The 16551-nt window shown below is 41.7% G+C and overlaps 1 protein-coding gene across 6 annotated transcripts in view; it reads left to right on the top strand.

Annotated features, from left to right (window-relative positions):
• The window catches only part of grid2 (glutamate receptor, ionotropic, delta 2), a 456195-nt gene that overhangs the window by 353594 nt on the left and 86050 nt on the right, over positions 1-16551 (top strand). For all 6 annotated transcript variants that reach the window (XR_009787777.1, XR_009787779.1, XR_009787778.1 and 3 more), the window contains exon 11: positions 2398-2710. Coding sequence is in view for 3 of the 6 variants with exons in the window: in XM_061767886.1 (XP_061623870.1) it covers positions 2398-2710 (313 nt within the window). In the remaining 3 variants the exon portion in view is untranslated. The remainder of the gene's footprint in view (positions 1-2397; positions 2711-16551) is intronic.

The raw sequence follows: 16551 nt of genomic DNA, 5'->3' as shown, positions 1-16551 counted from the left end.
TGAGCCAAGTTTGTAGGCCACCTTTCTTGCACATGCCTTTTCAGTTATTCCAATATACTAAATATTCAATAGGATTGAGATCAGGGCTTTTTAATGACCACTCTAAAACATTGACTATTTTATCCATAAGCCACTGTGTAATCAGTTTGGCAGGATGCTTCGGGTGATTTTCCATTTGGAAGATCCATTTGCGCACAAGCTTTAACTTTCTTGCTGATGTCTTGAGATGTTGTTTCAGTATTTCCACAAAATGTTCTTGCCACATGATGTCATCTATTTTGTGAAGACAAAAGACATTTACTTTGCATCGTCGTCACGTATGAATCCAAAAGCTAGTTAATTTTTAGCCTTGTCACGGGTCTCGTGGCGTAATACTGTAACTATCTGACTGCCAATAAAGTTTTTTTCAATCTTGTCAGTGAAGAGACATGTCGTCGGTGTGGGACTATTTTGCGGTGTCTCCGACAAACAACACGCAAGTTATTTGTAGTCTGTGCACAACTCGTGGGGAACGTCATCTAAATGTTTCAACACAACAAATTTGATTGGGCAACTGAAGAATGTACACAAGGAGGAGCATGCTGAGTTCTAGCAATGCACCGCGGGGGGGGGGATTGGAAAAGCCGAACGGATGCAAACTCTGGACAACACCCATCCAGTGAGAAAGTTCAACTAAGCATGTCATTAACAGTGTTTGTTAAAGTAATTTAATTGCAATAAAGTAATTTAATTACAGTAAGTTAGCACCCATTATTTCTGTCATGTTGTACTGTTGATTTGACCTAAACATATGTCAGTGGCCAATCCTTGAATGGCCCCTAGAGTTCATTGATGTTTTAAAGTCTGGTTTAAAGATGTTTTTAAGTTTTTAAAGTGCTAGAGAATAATTTTGAAGATACGTACTCAGTATACAGTACACAAGTATATACAATAAATGAACAAGTCATGTAAATAGACACATTGCTCTATCTTGTGATCGGATCGGTGATCGGTTATCGTTTTTTTAAACTTGCTGATAGGTGATCGGCCCCAAAAATCCTCATTGTGTAAAGCCTAATTTGCAAACTGTTATCTGGCTTTTTGATATTTCTTTTGTAGTAATGGCTTATTCTTGGCAGAGTGGCCTTTCAACCCATGTCGGTACAGTATTCATTCCACTCTGGATAATGACACATTCTTACCAGCTAAAGCCAGCATCTTCACAAGGTCTTTTGCTTTTGTTCTTGGGTTGCTATGCACATTTCATACCAAAGCATGTGCATCATTGGGACGCATAAACCGTCTCCTTACTGAGGAGTATGATGGCTTATACTTGCGTATAATTGTTTGAATAGATGAATGTGGCAACTTCAAGCATGTAATTTGCACCCAAGGTTGAACCAGACAGTCCAAAAAGTCGCTTGCTGATTACTGATTTCTTTTGACTTTACCATCATGTTACACAAAGAAGCAGTGTGTTTCAGTTGTGCCTAGTTCAAATATATCCAATCATATTTAATTGTGTGCAGAAAACTGTGGACTGTAAAATAAGATGTGTACGTGTGTATTAACATTATTTTGTTCAGCAATTAGCCACTAGAGGGTGGTCTATTTTATGTAGCTTCAAATTGGGGAGGCACAGTGTTATGTCGGAATATCACTCTAAATCCTGCAGGGTTCTAGCAGATGTCTACAGCTGCTAGCAAAACTCCAGAGACTGGAAACATTTTAATTAGCTTTTTGTTTTTTGTCAAAGCTCATTTTAATTGCACTCACTGACCCATGTATTTTTCAAGTGCCAATCATCCCACTTACAAGGAAAAATGAACCATTCATTTGTTGTCTTGAATTCAATAGATGGGATAATGCATGTTCTCTTTTTGTGTGATTTGTATGCATATTTATTTTGTATCGGGCCACATAAAGTGACGTGGTGGGCTGGATCTCGCCCCCGGGCCTTAAGTTTTACACCCGTACTCCAGCTCCCCCCGAAACTAGTGGATCACTCTGTACTGCGTTGGCCGATGCCCCAACAAAGGAAGAATGAAGAGTGCGATGGTGCGAGTTTGATATTTTAGGCCCCTGCACCAAATTTTAACTGGACCAAACCGTACTTCTCAGTGGAAACCAGATTGCTACAATAGCAACGTATTCTTCACTGAAGCAGGTTACACACATACCATTTTTTTTCCAAGTGTATACTTACTACTCTGACAGATAGATTAAACATATATCATTGTCGGCCCCGATCGTTTTCTGAGCAGATCGGTGAGGAACAACCATTCTTCAAACACCACAGGGTAATCAGTCAGGATGATCTTTTAGCGATAGGGGAAATGCTGACTTTTCCAGCCTGAATATTGGTATGCGTGTACCTACTTTACATGAATTATCGTGTACTTCTCCTTCGTCCCCCAGCGAGCTGATGTCGGACTCTCCGCCCTGACTATCACGCCTGAGCGCGAGAGCGTCGTGGACTTCACCACGCGCTACATGGACTACTCCGTGGGGGTGTTGCTGCGCAAGGCCGAGCGCACAGTGGACATATTCGCCTGCCTGGCCCCCTTCGACCTGTCACTGTGGGCGTGCATCGCGGGCACAGTGCTGCTGGTTGGCATCCTGGTCTACTTACTCAACTGGCTCAACCCACCTCGACTGCCTATGGGCTCCGTGTCCTCCACGACACTCTACAACTCCATGTGGTTCGTGTACGGGTCATTCGTGCAGCAAGGTATGTACAAAATGCACCTGTTAGTTCAATTATGTAAAATAGTGTATGTTCCCCACTCCAGTGTCAAAAAAACACCAGTAGCTGCTTGTGTTTAGCATGTCTGCACTGTTAAATATTTCATAGGGTTTTTACTTCCTGGCAACAGTGTAAGTTCCAAACTTTCCCAACGCAACAGTGGATTTGCAACTGACCTGTTGCTCTCAATAATGCGAAAACACAAGGTGAGAAACATTTGTCCCACCAGGATTGACCGGCAGGGTAGTGACCTCCTCAGATTCCCCGCAATCCACCGGTTGGTGCTCAGGTGCAGATATTAAGGGGAAGGATTTGAAGTGCCGTGCCCTTGAGAAGGGAAGGGTGGCGGAAATAAGATTTTGCAAGATTGGGTTAGATTCTCACAGTTTCTATCTCATCCTAATCAGCAGAGGCCATGTGTAGAGTCAAGAAGTGCTGTCACAATAAATAATTAGAAATCATCTGTTGGTGTCATGGAAGGTTACCACTACAGTCTGCTACATTCAGTCAAACAGTGATGTCTTTGTATTTAGACCAGGCGTGTGGATCATGTTTTCACAAAATATATCTGTGAGTGACTGTAAACTATGTTCAAAATCGAATAACTAGGCTAAGTCGACTTCAAAAATAGGTCGACACAAAATGTGTGCCTCGAAGCTCCACTTGGACCTGAAAAAAAACATAAGTTCCACCTATAACCATGTTTACACCGCCGGAACCCTTGTTTCTAACGGACATTTATTGCAGATGGATAGTGTTCGGCCAATGATAAACTTTGCCACAAACGACAAAGGAGCGTAAGTAATTTTTAACGCAATGTTAAATGTCTAATGTGCAGATAACATGATAAATATGAGTGAGCTGAGTGTGGAGTTTGTATGTTCTCCCTGTGCCTGCGTTGGTTTTCTCCAGGCACTCCGGTTTCCTCCCACATCCCAAAAACATGCATCGTAGGTTAATTGAAGACTCTAAATTGCCCATAGGTGTGAATGTGCCCTGCGATTGGCTGGCGACCAGTTCAGGATATACCCCGCCTTCCGCCCGAAGATAGCTGGGATAGGCTCCAGGATAGGCTCCAGCACGCCCGCGACCCTAGTGAGGATAAGCGGTAAAGAAAATGGATGGATGGATGTATATATATATATATATATATATATATATATATATATATATATATATATTAGTCTCCTTTTGAATAAAATGTGTCTCCTTCCCTGGACCAACATGACAAGAAATATATGGAAATATATATAGTCCTTGTTCTATTCCATTGTTGTTGTTTGTTAGCTTGTCTCCGAACGACCAATGCATTCTGTGTGTTTTCTGCTGATTTCTGATGATTTCTTTCTTTATGCCTGTGAAAAACCTGCTGAATGAGGCGCTGATGATCATGCCATACTTCGCTCAATAATCCTCCATCTTGCTGTAGCGGCTAATGGTGCTAATGATGATCCACGCTAATTGCTGTTTGATTTTTGGCAATCATTTCTCTTTTTTGGGGTAATTAACATTTTAGTCATGGCGTCATTAGCGAGGAAAACAAGTGAGGAAGGATCTTATTTTGAGCAGCTTGTCGTTGAGCTGCTCTGCACTAAAATGCAGCTGTGTGTTTTTTGTGTGTGTATGTGGATGCTTGTGCATGAGAGAGAGGAGCGGCACTTCGGTCACAGGTGATTCGTCACTGATTTGGTGGGCCAGAAATATCTCTTAGAATTTAGCCAAGCATGAACACTCATCCCACTGCAGGGTGAAGTTGAGCCTGCTGTAAAGAGTCACCTGGAAAGCACAGACAACGAAATTCAGAGCACTTGGATAGTAAAACACAAGCCTTTTCTGTAGGTATTTAAAACTCACTGTTTGTATTCATAATAGAATAGAAACATATCAGTTAACCTTATCGTGGTGATTTCGCCCGAGAGCCATTCATTTGCAGTCTGGACACAGAGGGGTGAACACCGCTTACCACTGGAGAGAGTCTCAAGTCTCTCATAAGACAGCAAAAAGTCTCCAGATTTGTTGATAGTTGCTTTTTCTGGGAAACCTAGTGGTTCAAAGGGTTGGGAAAGTTGATAAATTTAGCGACAAAGTAAGTTGACAACACTTCGTAGCCCTGACATTTGTCACAGTCACATCCACTCCAGTCATTATTTGCTTGAGGCATCACCCTCATCCCCCCACCCACACCCAACCAAGTGATTTGACCTATAGTGTAACAAGTGGATATTAAGTAAATTTATGTTTGTGTAATATGGTTGATAAAATTAAAATGTTGGAATGTTAAATAATTATAATGTAATATATTTGCTGTCATTGATTTTACTGGTCATATTGTACTAGGCAGCCAAACAATTTTCTACATCTCAGTAAGTTAAATTTCTGGTCATCATAATTGGTACACTTCTGTGGTGTCATCACACACACACGCAAACAAAAAGCCAAACAAAACGCAGAAGTTTCACAAGATTTGCTGACATCACGCATGATGATGGTTTCCTTTTTTTACTTTTGGGGGCGTTCCATTGTAGCTAATTGTCACGTAAGATGCGTACGAACTCTTTCATAGTAATAGTTAAAGACACTAGAACTAGCGATATATTTCCCAATCTTAGTTCAATTGTCGACATTCTAATTCCTTCACTCGAGGGCTAAAGCATGTACTGTTCTCTATTCTATACTCTTGATTCACATTTGGAACATCGAAGCTTGCTGAACGCTGAACCGTCTTCGCACTGAAGGGTACTCTTTATATCTTTCGCTGAAAAAGGCAAATAAATGTACTTTTACATTCAACATTATTCAATTTTGACCATTGCATTTAATCTACTGCTGCGATTGGCTGCCAACCAGTCTATGGTTTGCCCCGTCTCTGGCACAAGTCAGCTGGGATAGGCTCCAGCTCACACACAACCCAAATAGTAACTGGATTGATGGATGACATGAAACCCACTAGTAATTTTGGGGGACTTAAGAGTGTATCACTCAAAGGCCCTTTAGCAAGGTGGTGCTATTATGCTAGACAGCAGAATCAAACCAGGGATCCTTGGGTCACAGACTGCATTCTCAACTACTGGCCAACCAATGAATCAATGGAAACACACACAGGTTATTTACAGTACCGTTTCCACATAACACCTTTCTAGTAACAATTGTGCATCAGCCTGGAATCTAATCGGTTGGGAACATGGTAGAGAAAAGGGGTTGGAGGTGGCTGTGTGAATAATTACAGTGAAGACAAACACGCGAATGATTTGCTTTCATCTTTTTCACGCAGACTGAGAGTGAGAACAAGGAGCATGCTGAAAGATGATATTTTAAAATATATATATATTTCTTTTTTTTCTTCATTTCTTTGTTCCTTTGGTACTTTGAATTTTCCTTCTCTTGTTTCCTTCATTTCTTTTGTCCACACGCAATCATCCTCATGTGTTGATTTCTTACTTGGATTCCTTAGTCCACTCTTTTTTAAAACATAATTTATCTCTGAACCCCTTGTTGGAGGGTGCAATAATGTGGCTCTACTGCAGCCAAGGTGATCAGAGAGGCAGGCAGGAGAGTACTTGGTGTATCTTCTGGCAGGAAAGGAGAGAAGGAGACTTGGTGGTGGAACCTCACAGTACAGGAAATCATACAAGAAAAAAGGTTAGCGAAGAAGAAGTGGGACACTGAGAGGACCGAGGAGAGGAGAAAGGAATACATTGAGATGCGACATAGGGCAAAGGTAGAGGTGGCGAAGGCCAAACAAGAGGCATATGATGACATGTATGCTCGGTTGGACACTAAAGAAGGAGAAAAGGATCTATACAGGTTGGCCAGACAGAGAGATAGAGATGGGAAGGATGTGTAACAGGTTAGGGTGATTAAGGATAGAGATGGAAATATGTTGACTGGTGCCAGTAGTGTGCTAGATAGATGGAAAGAATACCTCGAGGAGTTGATGAATGAGGAAAATGAGAGAGAAGGGAGAGTAGAAGAGGCAAGTGTGGAGGACCATGAAGTGGCAATGATTAGAAAGGGGGAAGTTAGAAAGGCATTCAAGAGGATGAAAAATGGAAAGGCAGTTGGTAATGATGACATTCCTGTGGAGGTATGGAAGCATCTAGGAGAGGTGGCTGTGGAGTTTTTGACCACCTTGTTCAATAGAATTCTAGTGTGTGAGAAGATGCCTGAGGAATCGAGGAAATGTGAGCTGGTGCCCATTTTTAAGAACAAGGGTGATGTGCAGAGCTGTGGGAGCTATAGAGGAATAAAGTTGATGAGCCACACAATGAAGTTATGAGAAAGAGTAGTGGAGGCTAGACTCAGGACAGAAGTGAGTATTTGCGAGCAACAGTATGGTTTCATGCCTAGAAAGAGTACCACAGATGCATTATTTGCCTTGAGAATGTTGATGGAAAAGTACAGAGAAGGTCAGAAGGAGCTACATTGTGTCTTTGTAGATCAAGAGAAAGCCAATGACAGAGTACCCAGAGAGGAACTGTGGTACTGCATGCGGAAGTCTGGAGTGGCAGAGAAGTATTTTAGAATAATACAGGACATGTACGAGTGCAGCAGAACAGTGGTGAGGTGTGCTGTCGGTGTGACAGACGAAAATCAGCCCTGAGCCCCTTCCTGTTTGCAGTGGTGATGGATAGGCTGACAGATGAGGTTAGACTGGAATCCCCGTGGACCAAGATGTTTGCAGATGACATTGTTATCTGCAGTGAAAGCAGGAATCAGGTGGAGGAACAGTTAGAAAGATGGAAAGCAGATGAATGAAGATTAGCCGAAGTAAGACAGAATATATGTGCATGAATGAGAGGGGTGGTGGGGGAAGAGTGAGGCTACAGGGAGAAGCGATAGCAAGGTTAGAGGACTTTAAATACTTGGGCTCAACAGTCCAGAGCAATGGTGAGTGTGGTGTGAAGAAACGGGTCCAAGCAGGTTGGAATGGGTGGAGGAAGGTATCAGGTGTGTTATGTGACAGAAGAGTCTATGCTAGGATGAAGGGCAAATTTTATAAAACAGTGGTGAGGCCAGCCATTGTGTACGGCTTACAGAAAGTGGCACTGAAGAGACAACCTGAAGCAGAGCTGGAGGTGGTGGAAATGAAGATGTTATGGTTCGCTCTCAGAATGAACAGGCTGGATAAAATTAGAAATGAGCTCATCAGAGGGACAGCCAAGGTTCGATGTTTTGGAGACAAAGTTAGAGAGAGCAGACTTCGATGGTTTAGAAAGGTCCAGTGGGGAAATAGTAGGTATATTCAGAATCAGAATCAGAATCAGAATCATCTTTATTTGCCAAGTATGTCCAAAACACACAAGGAATTTGTCTCCGGTAGTTGGAGCCGCTCTAGTACAACAGACAGTCAATTTACAGAACACTTTGGAGACATAAAGACATTGACAAAAAACAACAACAAACAACAATTGTGCAAAAAGATGCAGAGTCCTCAGTTCGAATGGCTAATATCGCAATAGTCCGGTGCAATGACCATTGTGCAAAGGGCACTGAGACTTCAAGGAGTGTATGCGGTTTAAAGTGACGAGTAGTGCGATAATCTGGGACAATGGTTGTGCAAATGTTACAGATACTCCTCAATCAGTGTGCAAATGGAGCAGATGCTACTCTGGCATGAGTGGCCACTATATGCAAATAGTGCAGCACGGCGAGACAACTACAGTGAGTGCACGAGTAATACATAATACAGAAATGTGACAACGAACTCAAGTCAAAAAATTGCCAGCTTGTTGTAATGGAATTGTAAGTTAGCTGTTCAAGAAGTTGATTGCAAGAGGGAAGAAGCTGTTGGAATGTCTACTAGTTCTAGTTTGCATTGATCGGTAGCGCCTACCTGAGGGAAGGAGCTGGAAGAGCTGGTGACCAGGGTGGGGAGGGTCCGAGAGGATTTTGCACATATTGGTAGAAGGATGATGAGGATGGAGCTGCCAAGCAAGAGAGCTTGAGGAAGACCAAATAGAAGGTGGATGAATGTCGTGAGGGAAGTCATGAGGGCACTTGGTGTTCGAGAGGAGAATGCAGGAGATAGGCTTACATAGAAAAGGATGATGCCCTGTGGCGGCCCCTAAAGGTACAAGCCGAAAGGAAAAGAAGAAGAAGATGACAGCCTAAGACGTTTTTACAGTGCTGTATCTATGATTGTGATTTGGATGTTAATGACTAAACAGATGGAGAATATACAGTATGTATGAATTGTATGTTTTATGGAGCATGATGGCAGCATGCGGCACTCGCCTTCTGCGTGGAGTATTCATGTTCTTCCCATGCTTGTGTGGTCTGGCTTCCTCCCACATTCCATAAACATGCATGTGAAGTTCATTGAAGATTTGTGTGCAACCAGTCCCAGTACCCTGCATTTTGCCCAAAGTCAGCTGGGATAGGCTCCAGCTCACCTGCCTCCCTAGCGAGAATAAGCAGTTGGTTGATTGGTTGGTTGGATGGATGGATGGATGATAATATGAAGTACAGTTTTTCATAAAGAGATAAAGTAACATTTTCAATTGGGTCACACTTAGGGGCTTTCTACCGCAGGAACCATTCCAGGAACTTCCCTAGCGACCCTGGTATTTTGGGTCCCCCCTGTGTCCCCACCGAAAAAAACTACCAGGGTATGGAAGTTTTCCCCTGGATTATTTCATTCCTCCTGGTGGGTAGGTTCTTTCAAGAGTTACCAGGAACGAACGTTGATTGGTTGACAGACCTCTGTAGGCATTTACTTTTTCATTCACAGAGCCGCCATTATGCTGCGTTACGCAAGACTCAATATTAGAGGATTAAAATACATTGAAAAGCAAATCTTCGAATCACAGATCGAACGTGGCGGACCTCTTGGCAGCAGATCTCGCCACAGGCACGCTGGCCAACTCACAGGTCTGACCCCAAGCAGGCGTGTGCGTCTTCCTCGGCCGGGGCTGTGGGGCGTGAGACTTCCAAACACCAATCTTTAAGTTTTTCCACTGAGACGCACTTGGTGGACAAGGAGCAGGCTGGACAAACTCTGTGCTCGCAGAGCTTACGTTGCCAGGCTGAGCCGCAGGTAAGGTCTTTGCAATGCCAACCTGGCTGCAGACACCAGAGTAAAACAACAGAATAACAGAATAGAAGCAAATACATATACAAAGTCTACAATTTGATATAGTAAAAAGTTAAATTTTACAGCATAGCACATGCATGAAGAAAAATGTAATCGCCTGAATGCCAAGACATTAGCACTAGAAGTCCCACAGCCCAGACATTTGGCTTTTCCACCTTTCATGCCTAAAGGGCAGCCAAGTGGCTGGATGAGTTTGAAATAATATCCTAACTCTGAACAGCCCAATTATTTGGCTTTCCACCTTGACCTTCAAAAATATTAGAAATTTAGATTAAGATATAACATTAATAGTTTGAAATACCAGCATTTTTTAGTTCCAATAGGTGTCAGTATTGAGCAACATCAGCCTCATTTGCTTACGCTACCCTGTATTAATAAGTGCGTTGTTATCACAAACCACATGGGTCACAGGAACCTTTTGCTACCAGGAACTCCTGCTACCAGGAACACAAAGTTCCTGGGCTGGTTGGAAAAGCTCCCCTTGTCTATTCCTGGTGTCTCAAAGATCATTCCAGTATTTCTCCAAGCGTGGAGGGGGAGAGGGTTGAATGAGTGTCAAGGCCAGGACCACCAGGTCCCACGATAGGTGGCAAACAGATAACATTAGCAGAGTATTGACTGGCCGCTGTGCACAGGCTTGCCAGAGCAAGACCCTGCAGGGAATGGGAAATGTGCTCATTTGCAGTCTTGCACACCAGCGTTTGGATTTTGAAATGAGCCACCAGAGGCAGTGACTCGAACGAAAGCTTGGGAGGAGGGGAGAATTGGGAGGGAGAGCGGTGACACGCAAGGACTCGAGAATGCTAAAAACAAGATCACCTTAAGGGTGTTGGAAGAAGGCTGCAGCAACTTATGCAGACGTTACAGGATACGGAAGTGATTACTTCACTTGCAAATAATCATTAAACCACAGTGGACCCTCTAAGGTTGAACACAATCCTTTATGGGATGCTGTCCAACCGCCACATTTTTCAGATTTAGGGAATGTTGATAATATATGTTTTTATTATGATAGCGCAATCAAGCACAAAAATGTTCACTATGTATGAGGTATGCCAAAAATCAAGGTAATACAGTATGCTGCAGCTGTTCTGTTCATGTTCATATATTACGCCAAATGAGTTAACAAGTATGCCCTATTGACAAAAGTCATACTAAATCTAAATGCAAAGCATGTCCATCCATCCATTTTCTGAGCCGCTTCTCCTCACTAGGGTCGCGGGCAGGAGGCGGGGTACACCCTGAACTGGTTGCCAGCTAATCGCAGGGCACATACAAACAAACAACCATTCGCACTCACAGTCACACCTACGGGCAATTTTGATTCTCCAATTAATGCATATTTTTGGGATGTGGGAGGAAACCGGAGTGCCCGGAGAAAACCCACACAGGCACGGGGAGAACATGCAAACTCCACACAGGCGGTGCCGGGGATTGAACCCAAGTCCTCAGAACTGTGAGGCTGACGCTCTAACCAGTCGTCCACCGTGCCGCCTGTCAAGCATGTCACTAGCCATAATTGACTTTTTGGTTGAGCTGGATTGTATTTGTATACAGAGTAGACATGTTAAAAGAAATACAGAAAGTAAGGAAGGATAAACAAGAGAAAAGAAATGGCAACCATGTCAAAGTGATGTTACAGCCAATGGACAATTTGGCATTGTCAGGAACAAGGGGAACAATAGGAGTCCCTCAAAGCTCAATCTAAAATCAACTAATTATTATGCATTTTCCAGATTCCTAAATATAGTGGTATGGTTGAGTGTCAAGGATACAAAAACAATACATGTTGTGGTCCCACCCCACTGACAAAGTGCGATGAAGTAATTTTATTAGGGGGAGTTGCATCTTATAAACAGAGTATTTTGCATGGCTCATTAAGTATGCAAACCTCAATAAATCTCAAAAGTAAAAAGTTTTAGAAGAAATTCCAAATTGTTGCAAATTGCTCGCTTTTGTTTTATTTGTTTTTTTGTTTTATTCCAAAAACTGGAGTCTTTCATCAAGGACTGTATTTCACAAACAGAGGCTTTGTTACGTAAACTGGATTAGCCACAGACAGAAAGAATAAAAAGAGGACAAGAAACGAGGTGAGGAGTGCGGAAGCGGACATTGCAACATGTTCTTTTAATCTTGTCTCGTGTTCGAATACCTCCCTATCTCCATGTGTGCTATCGCTCACTTCCTCATTGCCATTGTCCCCACCCGAACTGTTCTTCTTGATCTAAAGTGGAAGAGTCACAAACAAAACTCGTGTGTCGTGTCGGATAAGCGTCTCGCAGAAATATTTCCCAGGCCTTCTCTTTGTCTCACTTAGTCGTGGCACACACTCAGGTTAGCAGCCTGACCTGTTGGAGGTAAGACCTTGAAATGATGTATGACTTAGCTTTACCCTTATATAAGAAAATATGGCATAAACAAAGTACACATGTAAAATTCTGATTCCATTGCTATTCCACTCCAGTCCTCTAGGTGGCTGCAATATGCTTTTTAATTGGTCAACAACTGCCACGCAAAGGAATAAAAAGACATTTACGCGAAACAATTTATGTACATTTCAAAAAGAAATGTCAGTTTTACCATTTCAATAAATAAAGTTATATAAAAGAGTTAAGATATTAAGTCATTCATTATATTCAGTTCCAGTTTTGTGTGAAGACCTGTGAAAACGGAACAATATTCATTTACAACTATTTTGCAGTTACAAAACCCAAAAAGTCAGTAATAATTTGACTTACGATAACAGAAAGGATTTCACCAGCAGTTCGTAAGATATTTTACAAAAAATAATATATATATATACTGTTCATAGTAGAATATTGGCATATTTTAGAGAAAAGGCCCGCATTAAAATGAGACTTTTGTAAATTCCCCAAAAGTCTATGGCCCTGGTATTTGTGATTTGGAATGAAGACTCAAGCTGTTTGTGTTTCCTCCCACTTGGTGTAACGTATCCTACATCTCAGCCTCTCAGTGTGTGAAAAGCATTCGCATCCCCTCCATCATTACCTCTGCCTCTGCTGTGCTGCACTGCTGAGAAGCTAGCATTATCATCACTGCCACTTCCTCTCTTCATTTCTTTTTTTCCCTCTGTGTTCTTCTCCTGTCCCCAACTTTCCTCAATCCATTATCCAACCAGAGTAGTGGTGTTTTGCTGAAGTGGAGGCAGTGCCAGTGATCTCACTCCCACCCCCACTGTGCCCCCCTTTTTATATCTTCATCCATCCATCCGAGAGGAGTAAGTCTCGCAGCAGCTCTGCATTCAACTCTCTTCTGTTCTTTTCTTCACTTAAGGCTTTTTTTGTTTTCCTTTCTTTACGTTCTCATGGATCATCAGGCCCTCCAGTCACTGCTTTGTTAGACGAATTACTTTTGCATGTCTTTTGTCAGTGTGTGTGAGGGAGCGGGCTCGGTATGGACATACAACCCCAATTCCAATGAAGTTGGGACGTTGTGTTAAACATGAATAAAAACAGAATACAATGATTTGCAAATCATGTTCAACCTATATTTAATTGAATACACCACAAGGACAATATATTTAATGTTCAAACTGATAAACTTGATTGTTTTTAGCAAATAATCATTAACTTATAATTTTATGGCTGCAACACGTTACAAAAAAAGCTGAGACAGGGTCAATTCTTCCTTCTTTCCACCTTGACCTTAAGCTTTGAAGCTTTGATTGGCTGCACAAAGTGATCATCCACTTTACTGCTTGGTTCAGCCAGCATTTGTGAATCATGAATATAAGTTCACAATGGTGCTAATTATGCTAATTCCATTAAAAAAATTATGGACAGCAATTAAGGCACCTTAAATAATGATAAGCTCTACCTGGTATCGGTATTTGGCATCTCGTGATGGTATTCAGTATCTGAAAAATGGTATTTGGTTTCTGCTCACTGAATCTAGTATCTGATGATAGTATTTAGTATGTGATATCTGGTAATTATATTCATATCTAGTAATAATATTTAGTATCTCGTAATGGTAATTGGTTTGTTGTAATCATATTCTCTATCCGGTAATGGTATTTGATGCCTGGTCATGATATCTGGTAATAGTGTTTTAATATCTGGTACTGGTATCTGGTAATGACATTTAGTATTTTGTAATGGTATTTGGCATCTAGTAATGGTATTTGGGATTCTTTTATAAGGATTTGCTCCTGGTCGGACTTCAAAAGAGACACACAAAATAGAAGGAGTAACTCAAAAGTCCTTATTCCAATTGAAACAAAAAGGTGCTACTGAAGAGTGCGTTTGTTTTTTTCCCCCCACACAAAGTACAAAATAAGAAGACTTTTAAAACAAGGCACTGCTAACAAGTTGGGTAAAGTACAGAAACAAAAGACTAATAAAATTAAGTGCTGCTGATCAGTAGGGAAAAATAGTAACTTACCAAGTACAATGAAAAGGCTAGTAAATGAAAAGGTCCACTAATTAGTTGAGAAAATAGCAACCGAGTTCCAATAAACAGCAACTAAGAGGAAGGAGAAGAGCAAGAAGTGTTACCGGAGAAACACTAGACCTTACTGGGAGAAGCAAAAAGCACAAGAAACATCCAACTCGGGGTGGAATCCAAAATGAGAGCGAGACAGAATGGAGCATAGCAAATAACATAGACAAAAGAATGATCTGGCGCCTCCCTGGTGTGGCCCAGGGGCTAAAGGGGTTTTGCGCAACCAACTTCTGTATTCGCTAAAACAGGATGAAGCGCTTCCTTCCGGTTCAGGTAACTGGCAGAGCCCTATGGCAGGAGACCGTGACAAAGCACCTGTAGGAATATTCAACATCGACTGTACAATGTCTTCTGTTTTACACAAGATATGTTCAAGAGCAAAGATGATCATATCCAACGTTTAGTCGTTTTTTGAGTTTACTTATATCATGTATAAATAAATGACCTGTACATGTATTTAAATTTTGTCCGAGGATGCCCGCGATAAAGAAAAAAAGTCATCTACCACGAAGTTTGGGTTCAAACCATCACGTCATCAGTCCATAGTTATCGTACTTATCACTGCGCAAACAGTAAGCCTGCGAAACCTATTTTCCGGTTTTGGTCAATTGAAGCAAATTGTCTAAGAGCAGATTACCAATTGCTCCCAGGTGCACACCTCATTGGTCAACTTTTCCCTGCTCTGCTTGGGAGAGAACCAAAAATACATGGCGCCAACTGACAAAAAAAAAAAAGCACAATTCCGCGTGGTAGCAGTATTTGGAAACTGGTAACTGGTAATAGTATCTGGCATCTTGTACTGATATCTGGTTATGGCATGTGGTCAAGGTACAGTATCTGGTAATAAATAATCTGTGATATCGACGGAACTGGTATTCTGTTATGACATTTGGTATTTGGTCATGATATTTATATCTGGTATGCGGTTGTGGTATTTATATCTGGTATTTTGTAAAGGTATTTTTCTCCTGCTGGATGAGTTACAAATTAATACTGCCTTCTTTCCATCTTGACCTTAAGCTTTGATTGGCTGCACAAAGTTATCCTCCACTTCCTTTCACCATTTTGCAGCAGCATATGTGAGTTATGAGTACAAGTCCACAACCGCATCGATTGTGGAAAGTCGCTTAAAAAGGTATAAAAAGCAATTACAGTGCATGTTAGCTGGAAAGTGAGCCAGGTTTCTTTTTTCATGTCTGTGTGCGTAATTGCATTGTGTCACATTTAATTAGACACTGAAAAACCACATGAGGGAATGTGTAATGTTTAAACAAGAACTTGCTGTCATAAATGAATGTTAAAAAAAAACAGGTTTAGCTGTTTCTTTCTGATTGTGGATCAATAATACGTTTTTGTCCTAACTTCTTGGCACATAGTCAATAAAAACACAGTCAAAGAAAAACTACTGTAATACAACCCACACATTACTGAGCTAGTGTTGGTCATAGCTGGGAATACCAATGTCATGTTTTGAAAGGGGACATACAATGAATTATACAGTTCTAAGGTTTTTTAATTACATGTCTGTGACAATCAAAATATCGTGAGGCTTAGGAATTTTAAGACACTTTACAACCCCTATTTCTTGTCTTGCTAAAAATAGCCCATTTGAGAGGGTGGTCCTGTCTCATGCAAGGGAGCCAGTCCTCATCAGAATCAGAATCCTCTTTATTTGCCAAGTATGTCCGAAAAACACACAAGGAATTTGTCTCCGGGAGTTGGAGCCGCTCTGGTACGACAACAGACAGTCAATTGACAGAGAACACTTTTGAGACATGAATACATTGACAAAAAAAAATAAACAAAAAAATAAAACAAGCTTGGGCTCTGGTACCAGTCCTTTTTTTGGTCCCCTTGCCGACCTATGTACTCGTTGGCCAGTGGTGAGTACATATTTTGTCATCATGAGGACCAGGGACAGAGCCCTGACTACGGCGGCTTCTACTCATGAGAGCAGAGCCCAATATGTGCGGAAAAAAAAGTGTGCACCCGTGAAAACAGTACAACGATTTTCCTTCATGAAAGCAGCACTTCATACACAACACTGTGTTTATTTGGTGCATTGACGCCAGACAGCAATACCCCCTACCGCCACCACATCGACAACTTCACAGAAAAACCAAGTGCTGCTTATCAGAAGCTAGCGCTAAACTGTGCATCCAACGAAACTAAATGCAGCTCTGATTAACTTTTGCTTTGACGTGATATGCAGAGTCAAACTCGTGTGAGATATGTTTCTGCATGTGTAACTCGCTTGAAAGCGACGAGA

Source organism: Phyllopteryx taeniolatus, chromosome 3, assembly GCF_024500385.1.
Source record: "Phyllopteryx taeniolatus isolate TA_2022b chromosome 3, UOR_Ptae_1.2, whole genome shotgun sequence".
In the NCBI taxonomy this organism is placed as follows: domain Eukaryota; kingdom Metazoa; phylum Chordata; class Actinopteri; order Syngnathiformes; family Syngnathidae; genus Phyllopteryx; species Phyllopteryx taeniolatus.
Note: the sequence above shows the minus strand (reverse complement) of the source record. Positions and strands in the feature narration are given on the sequence as shown.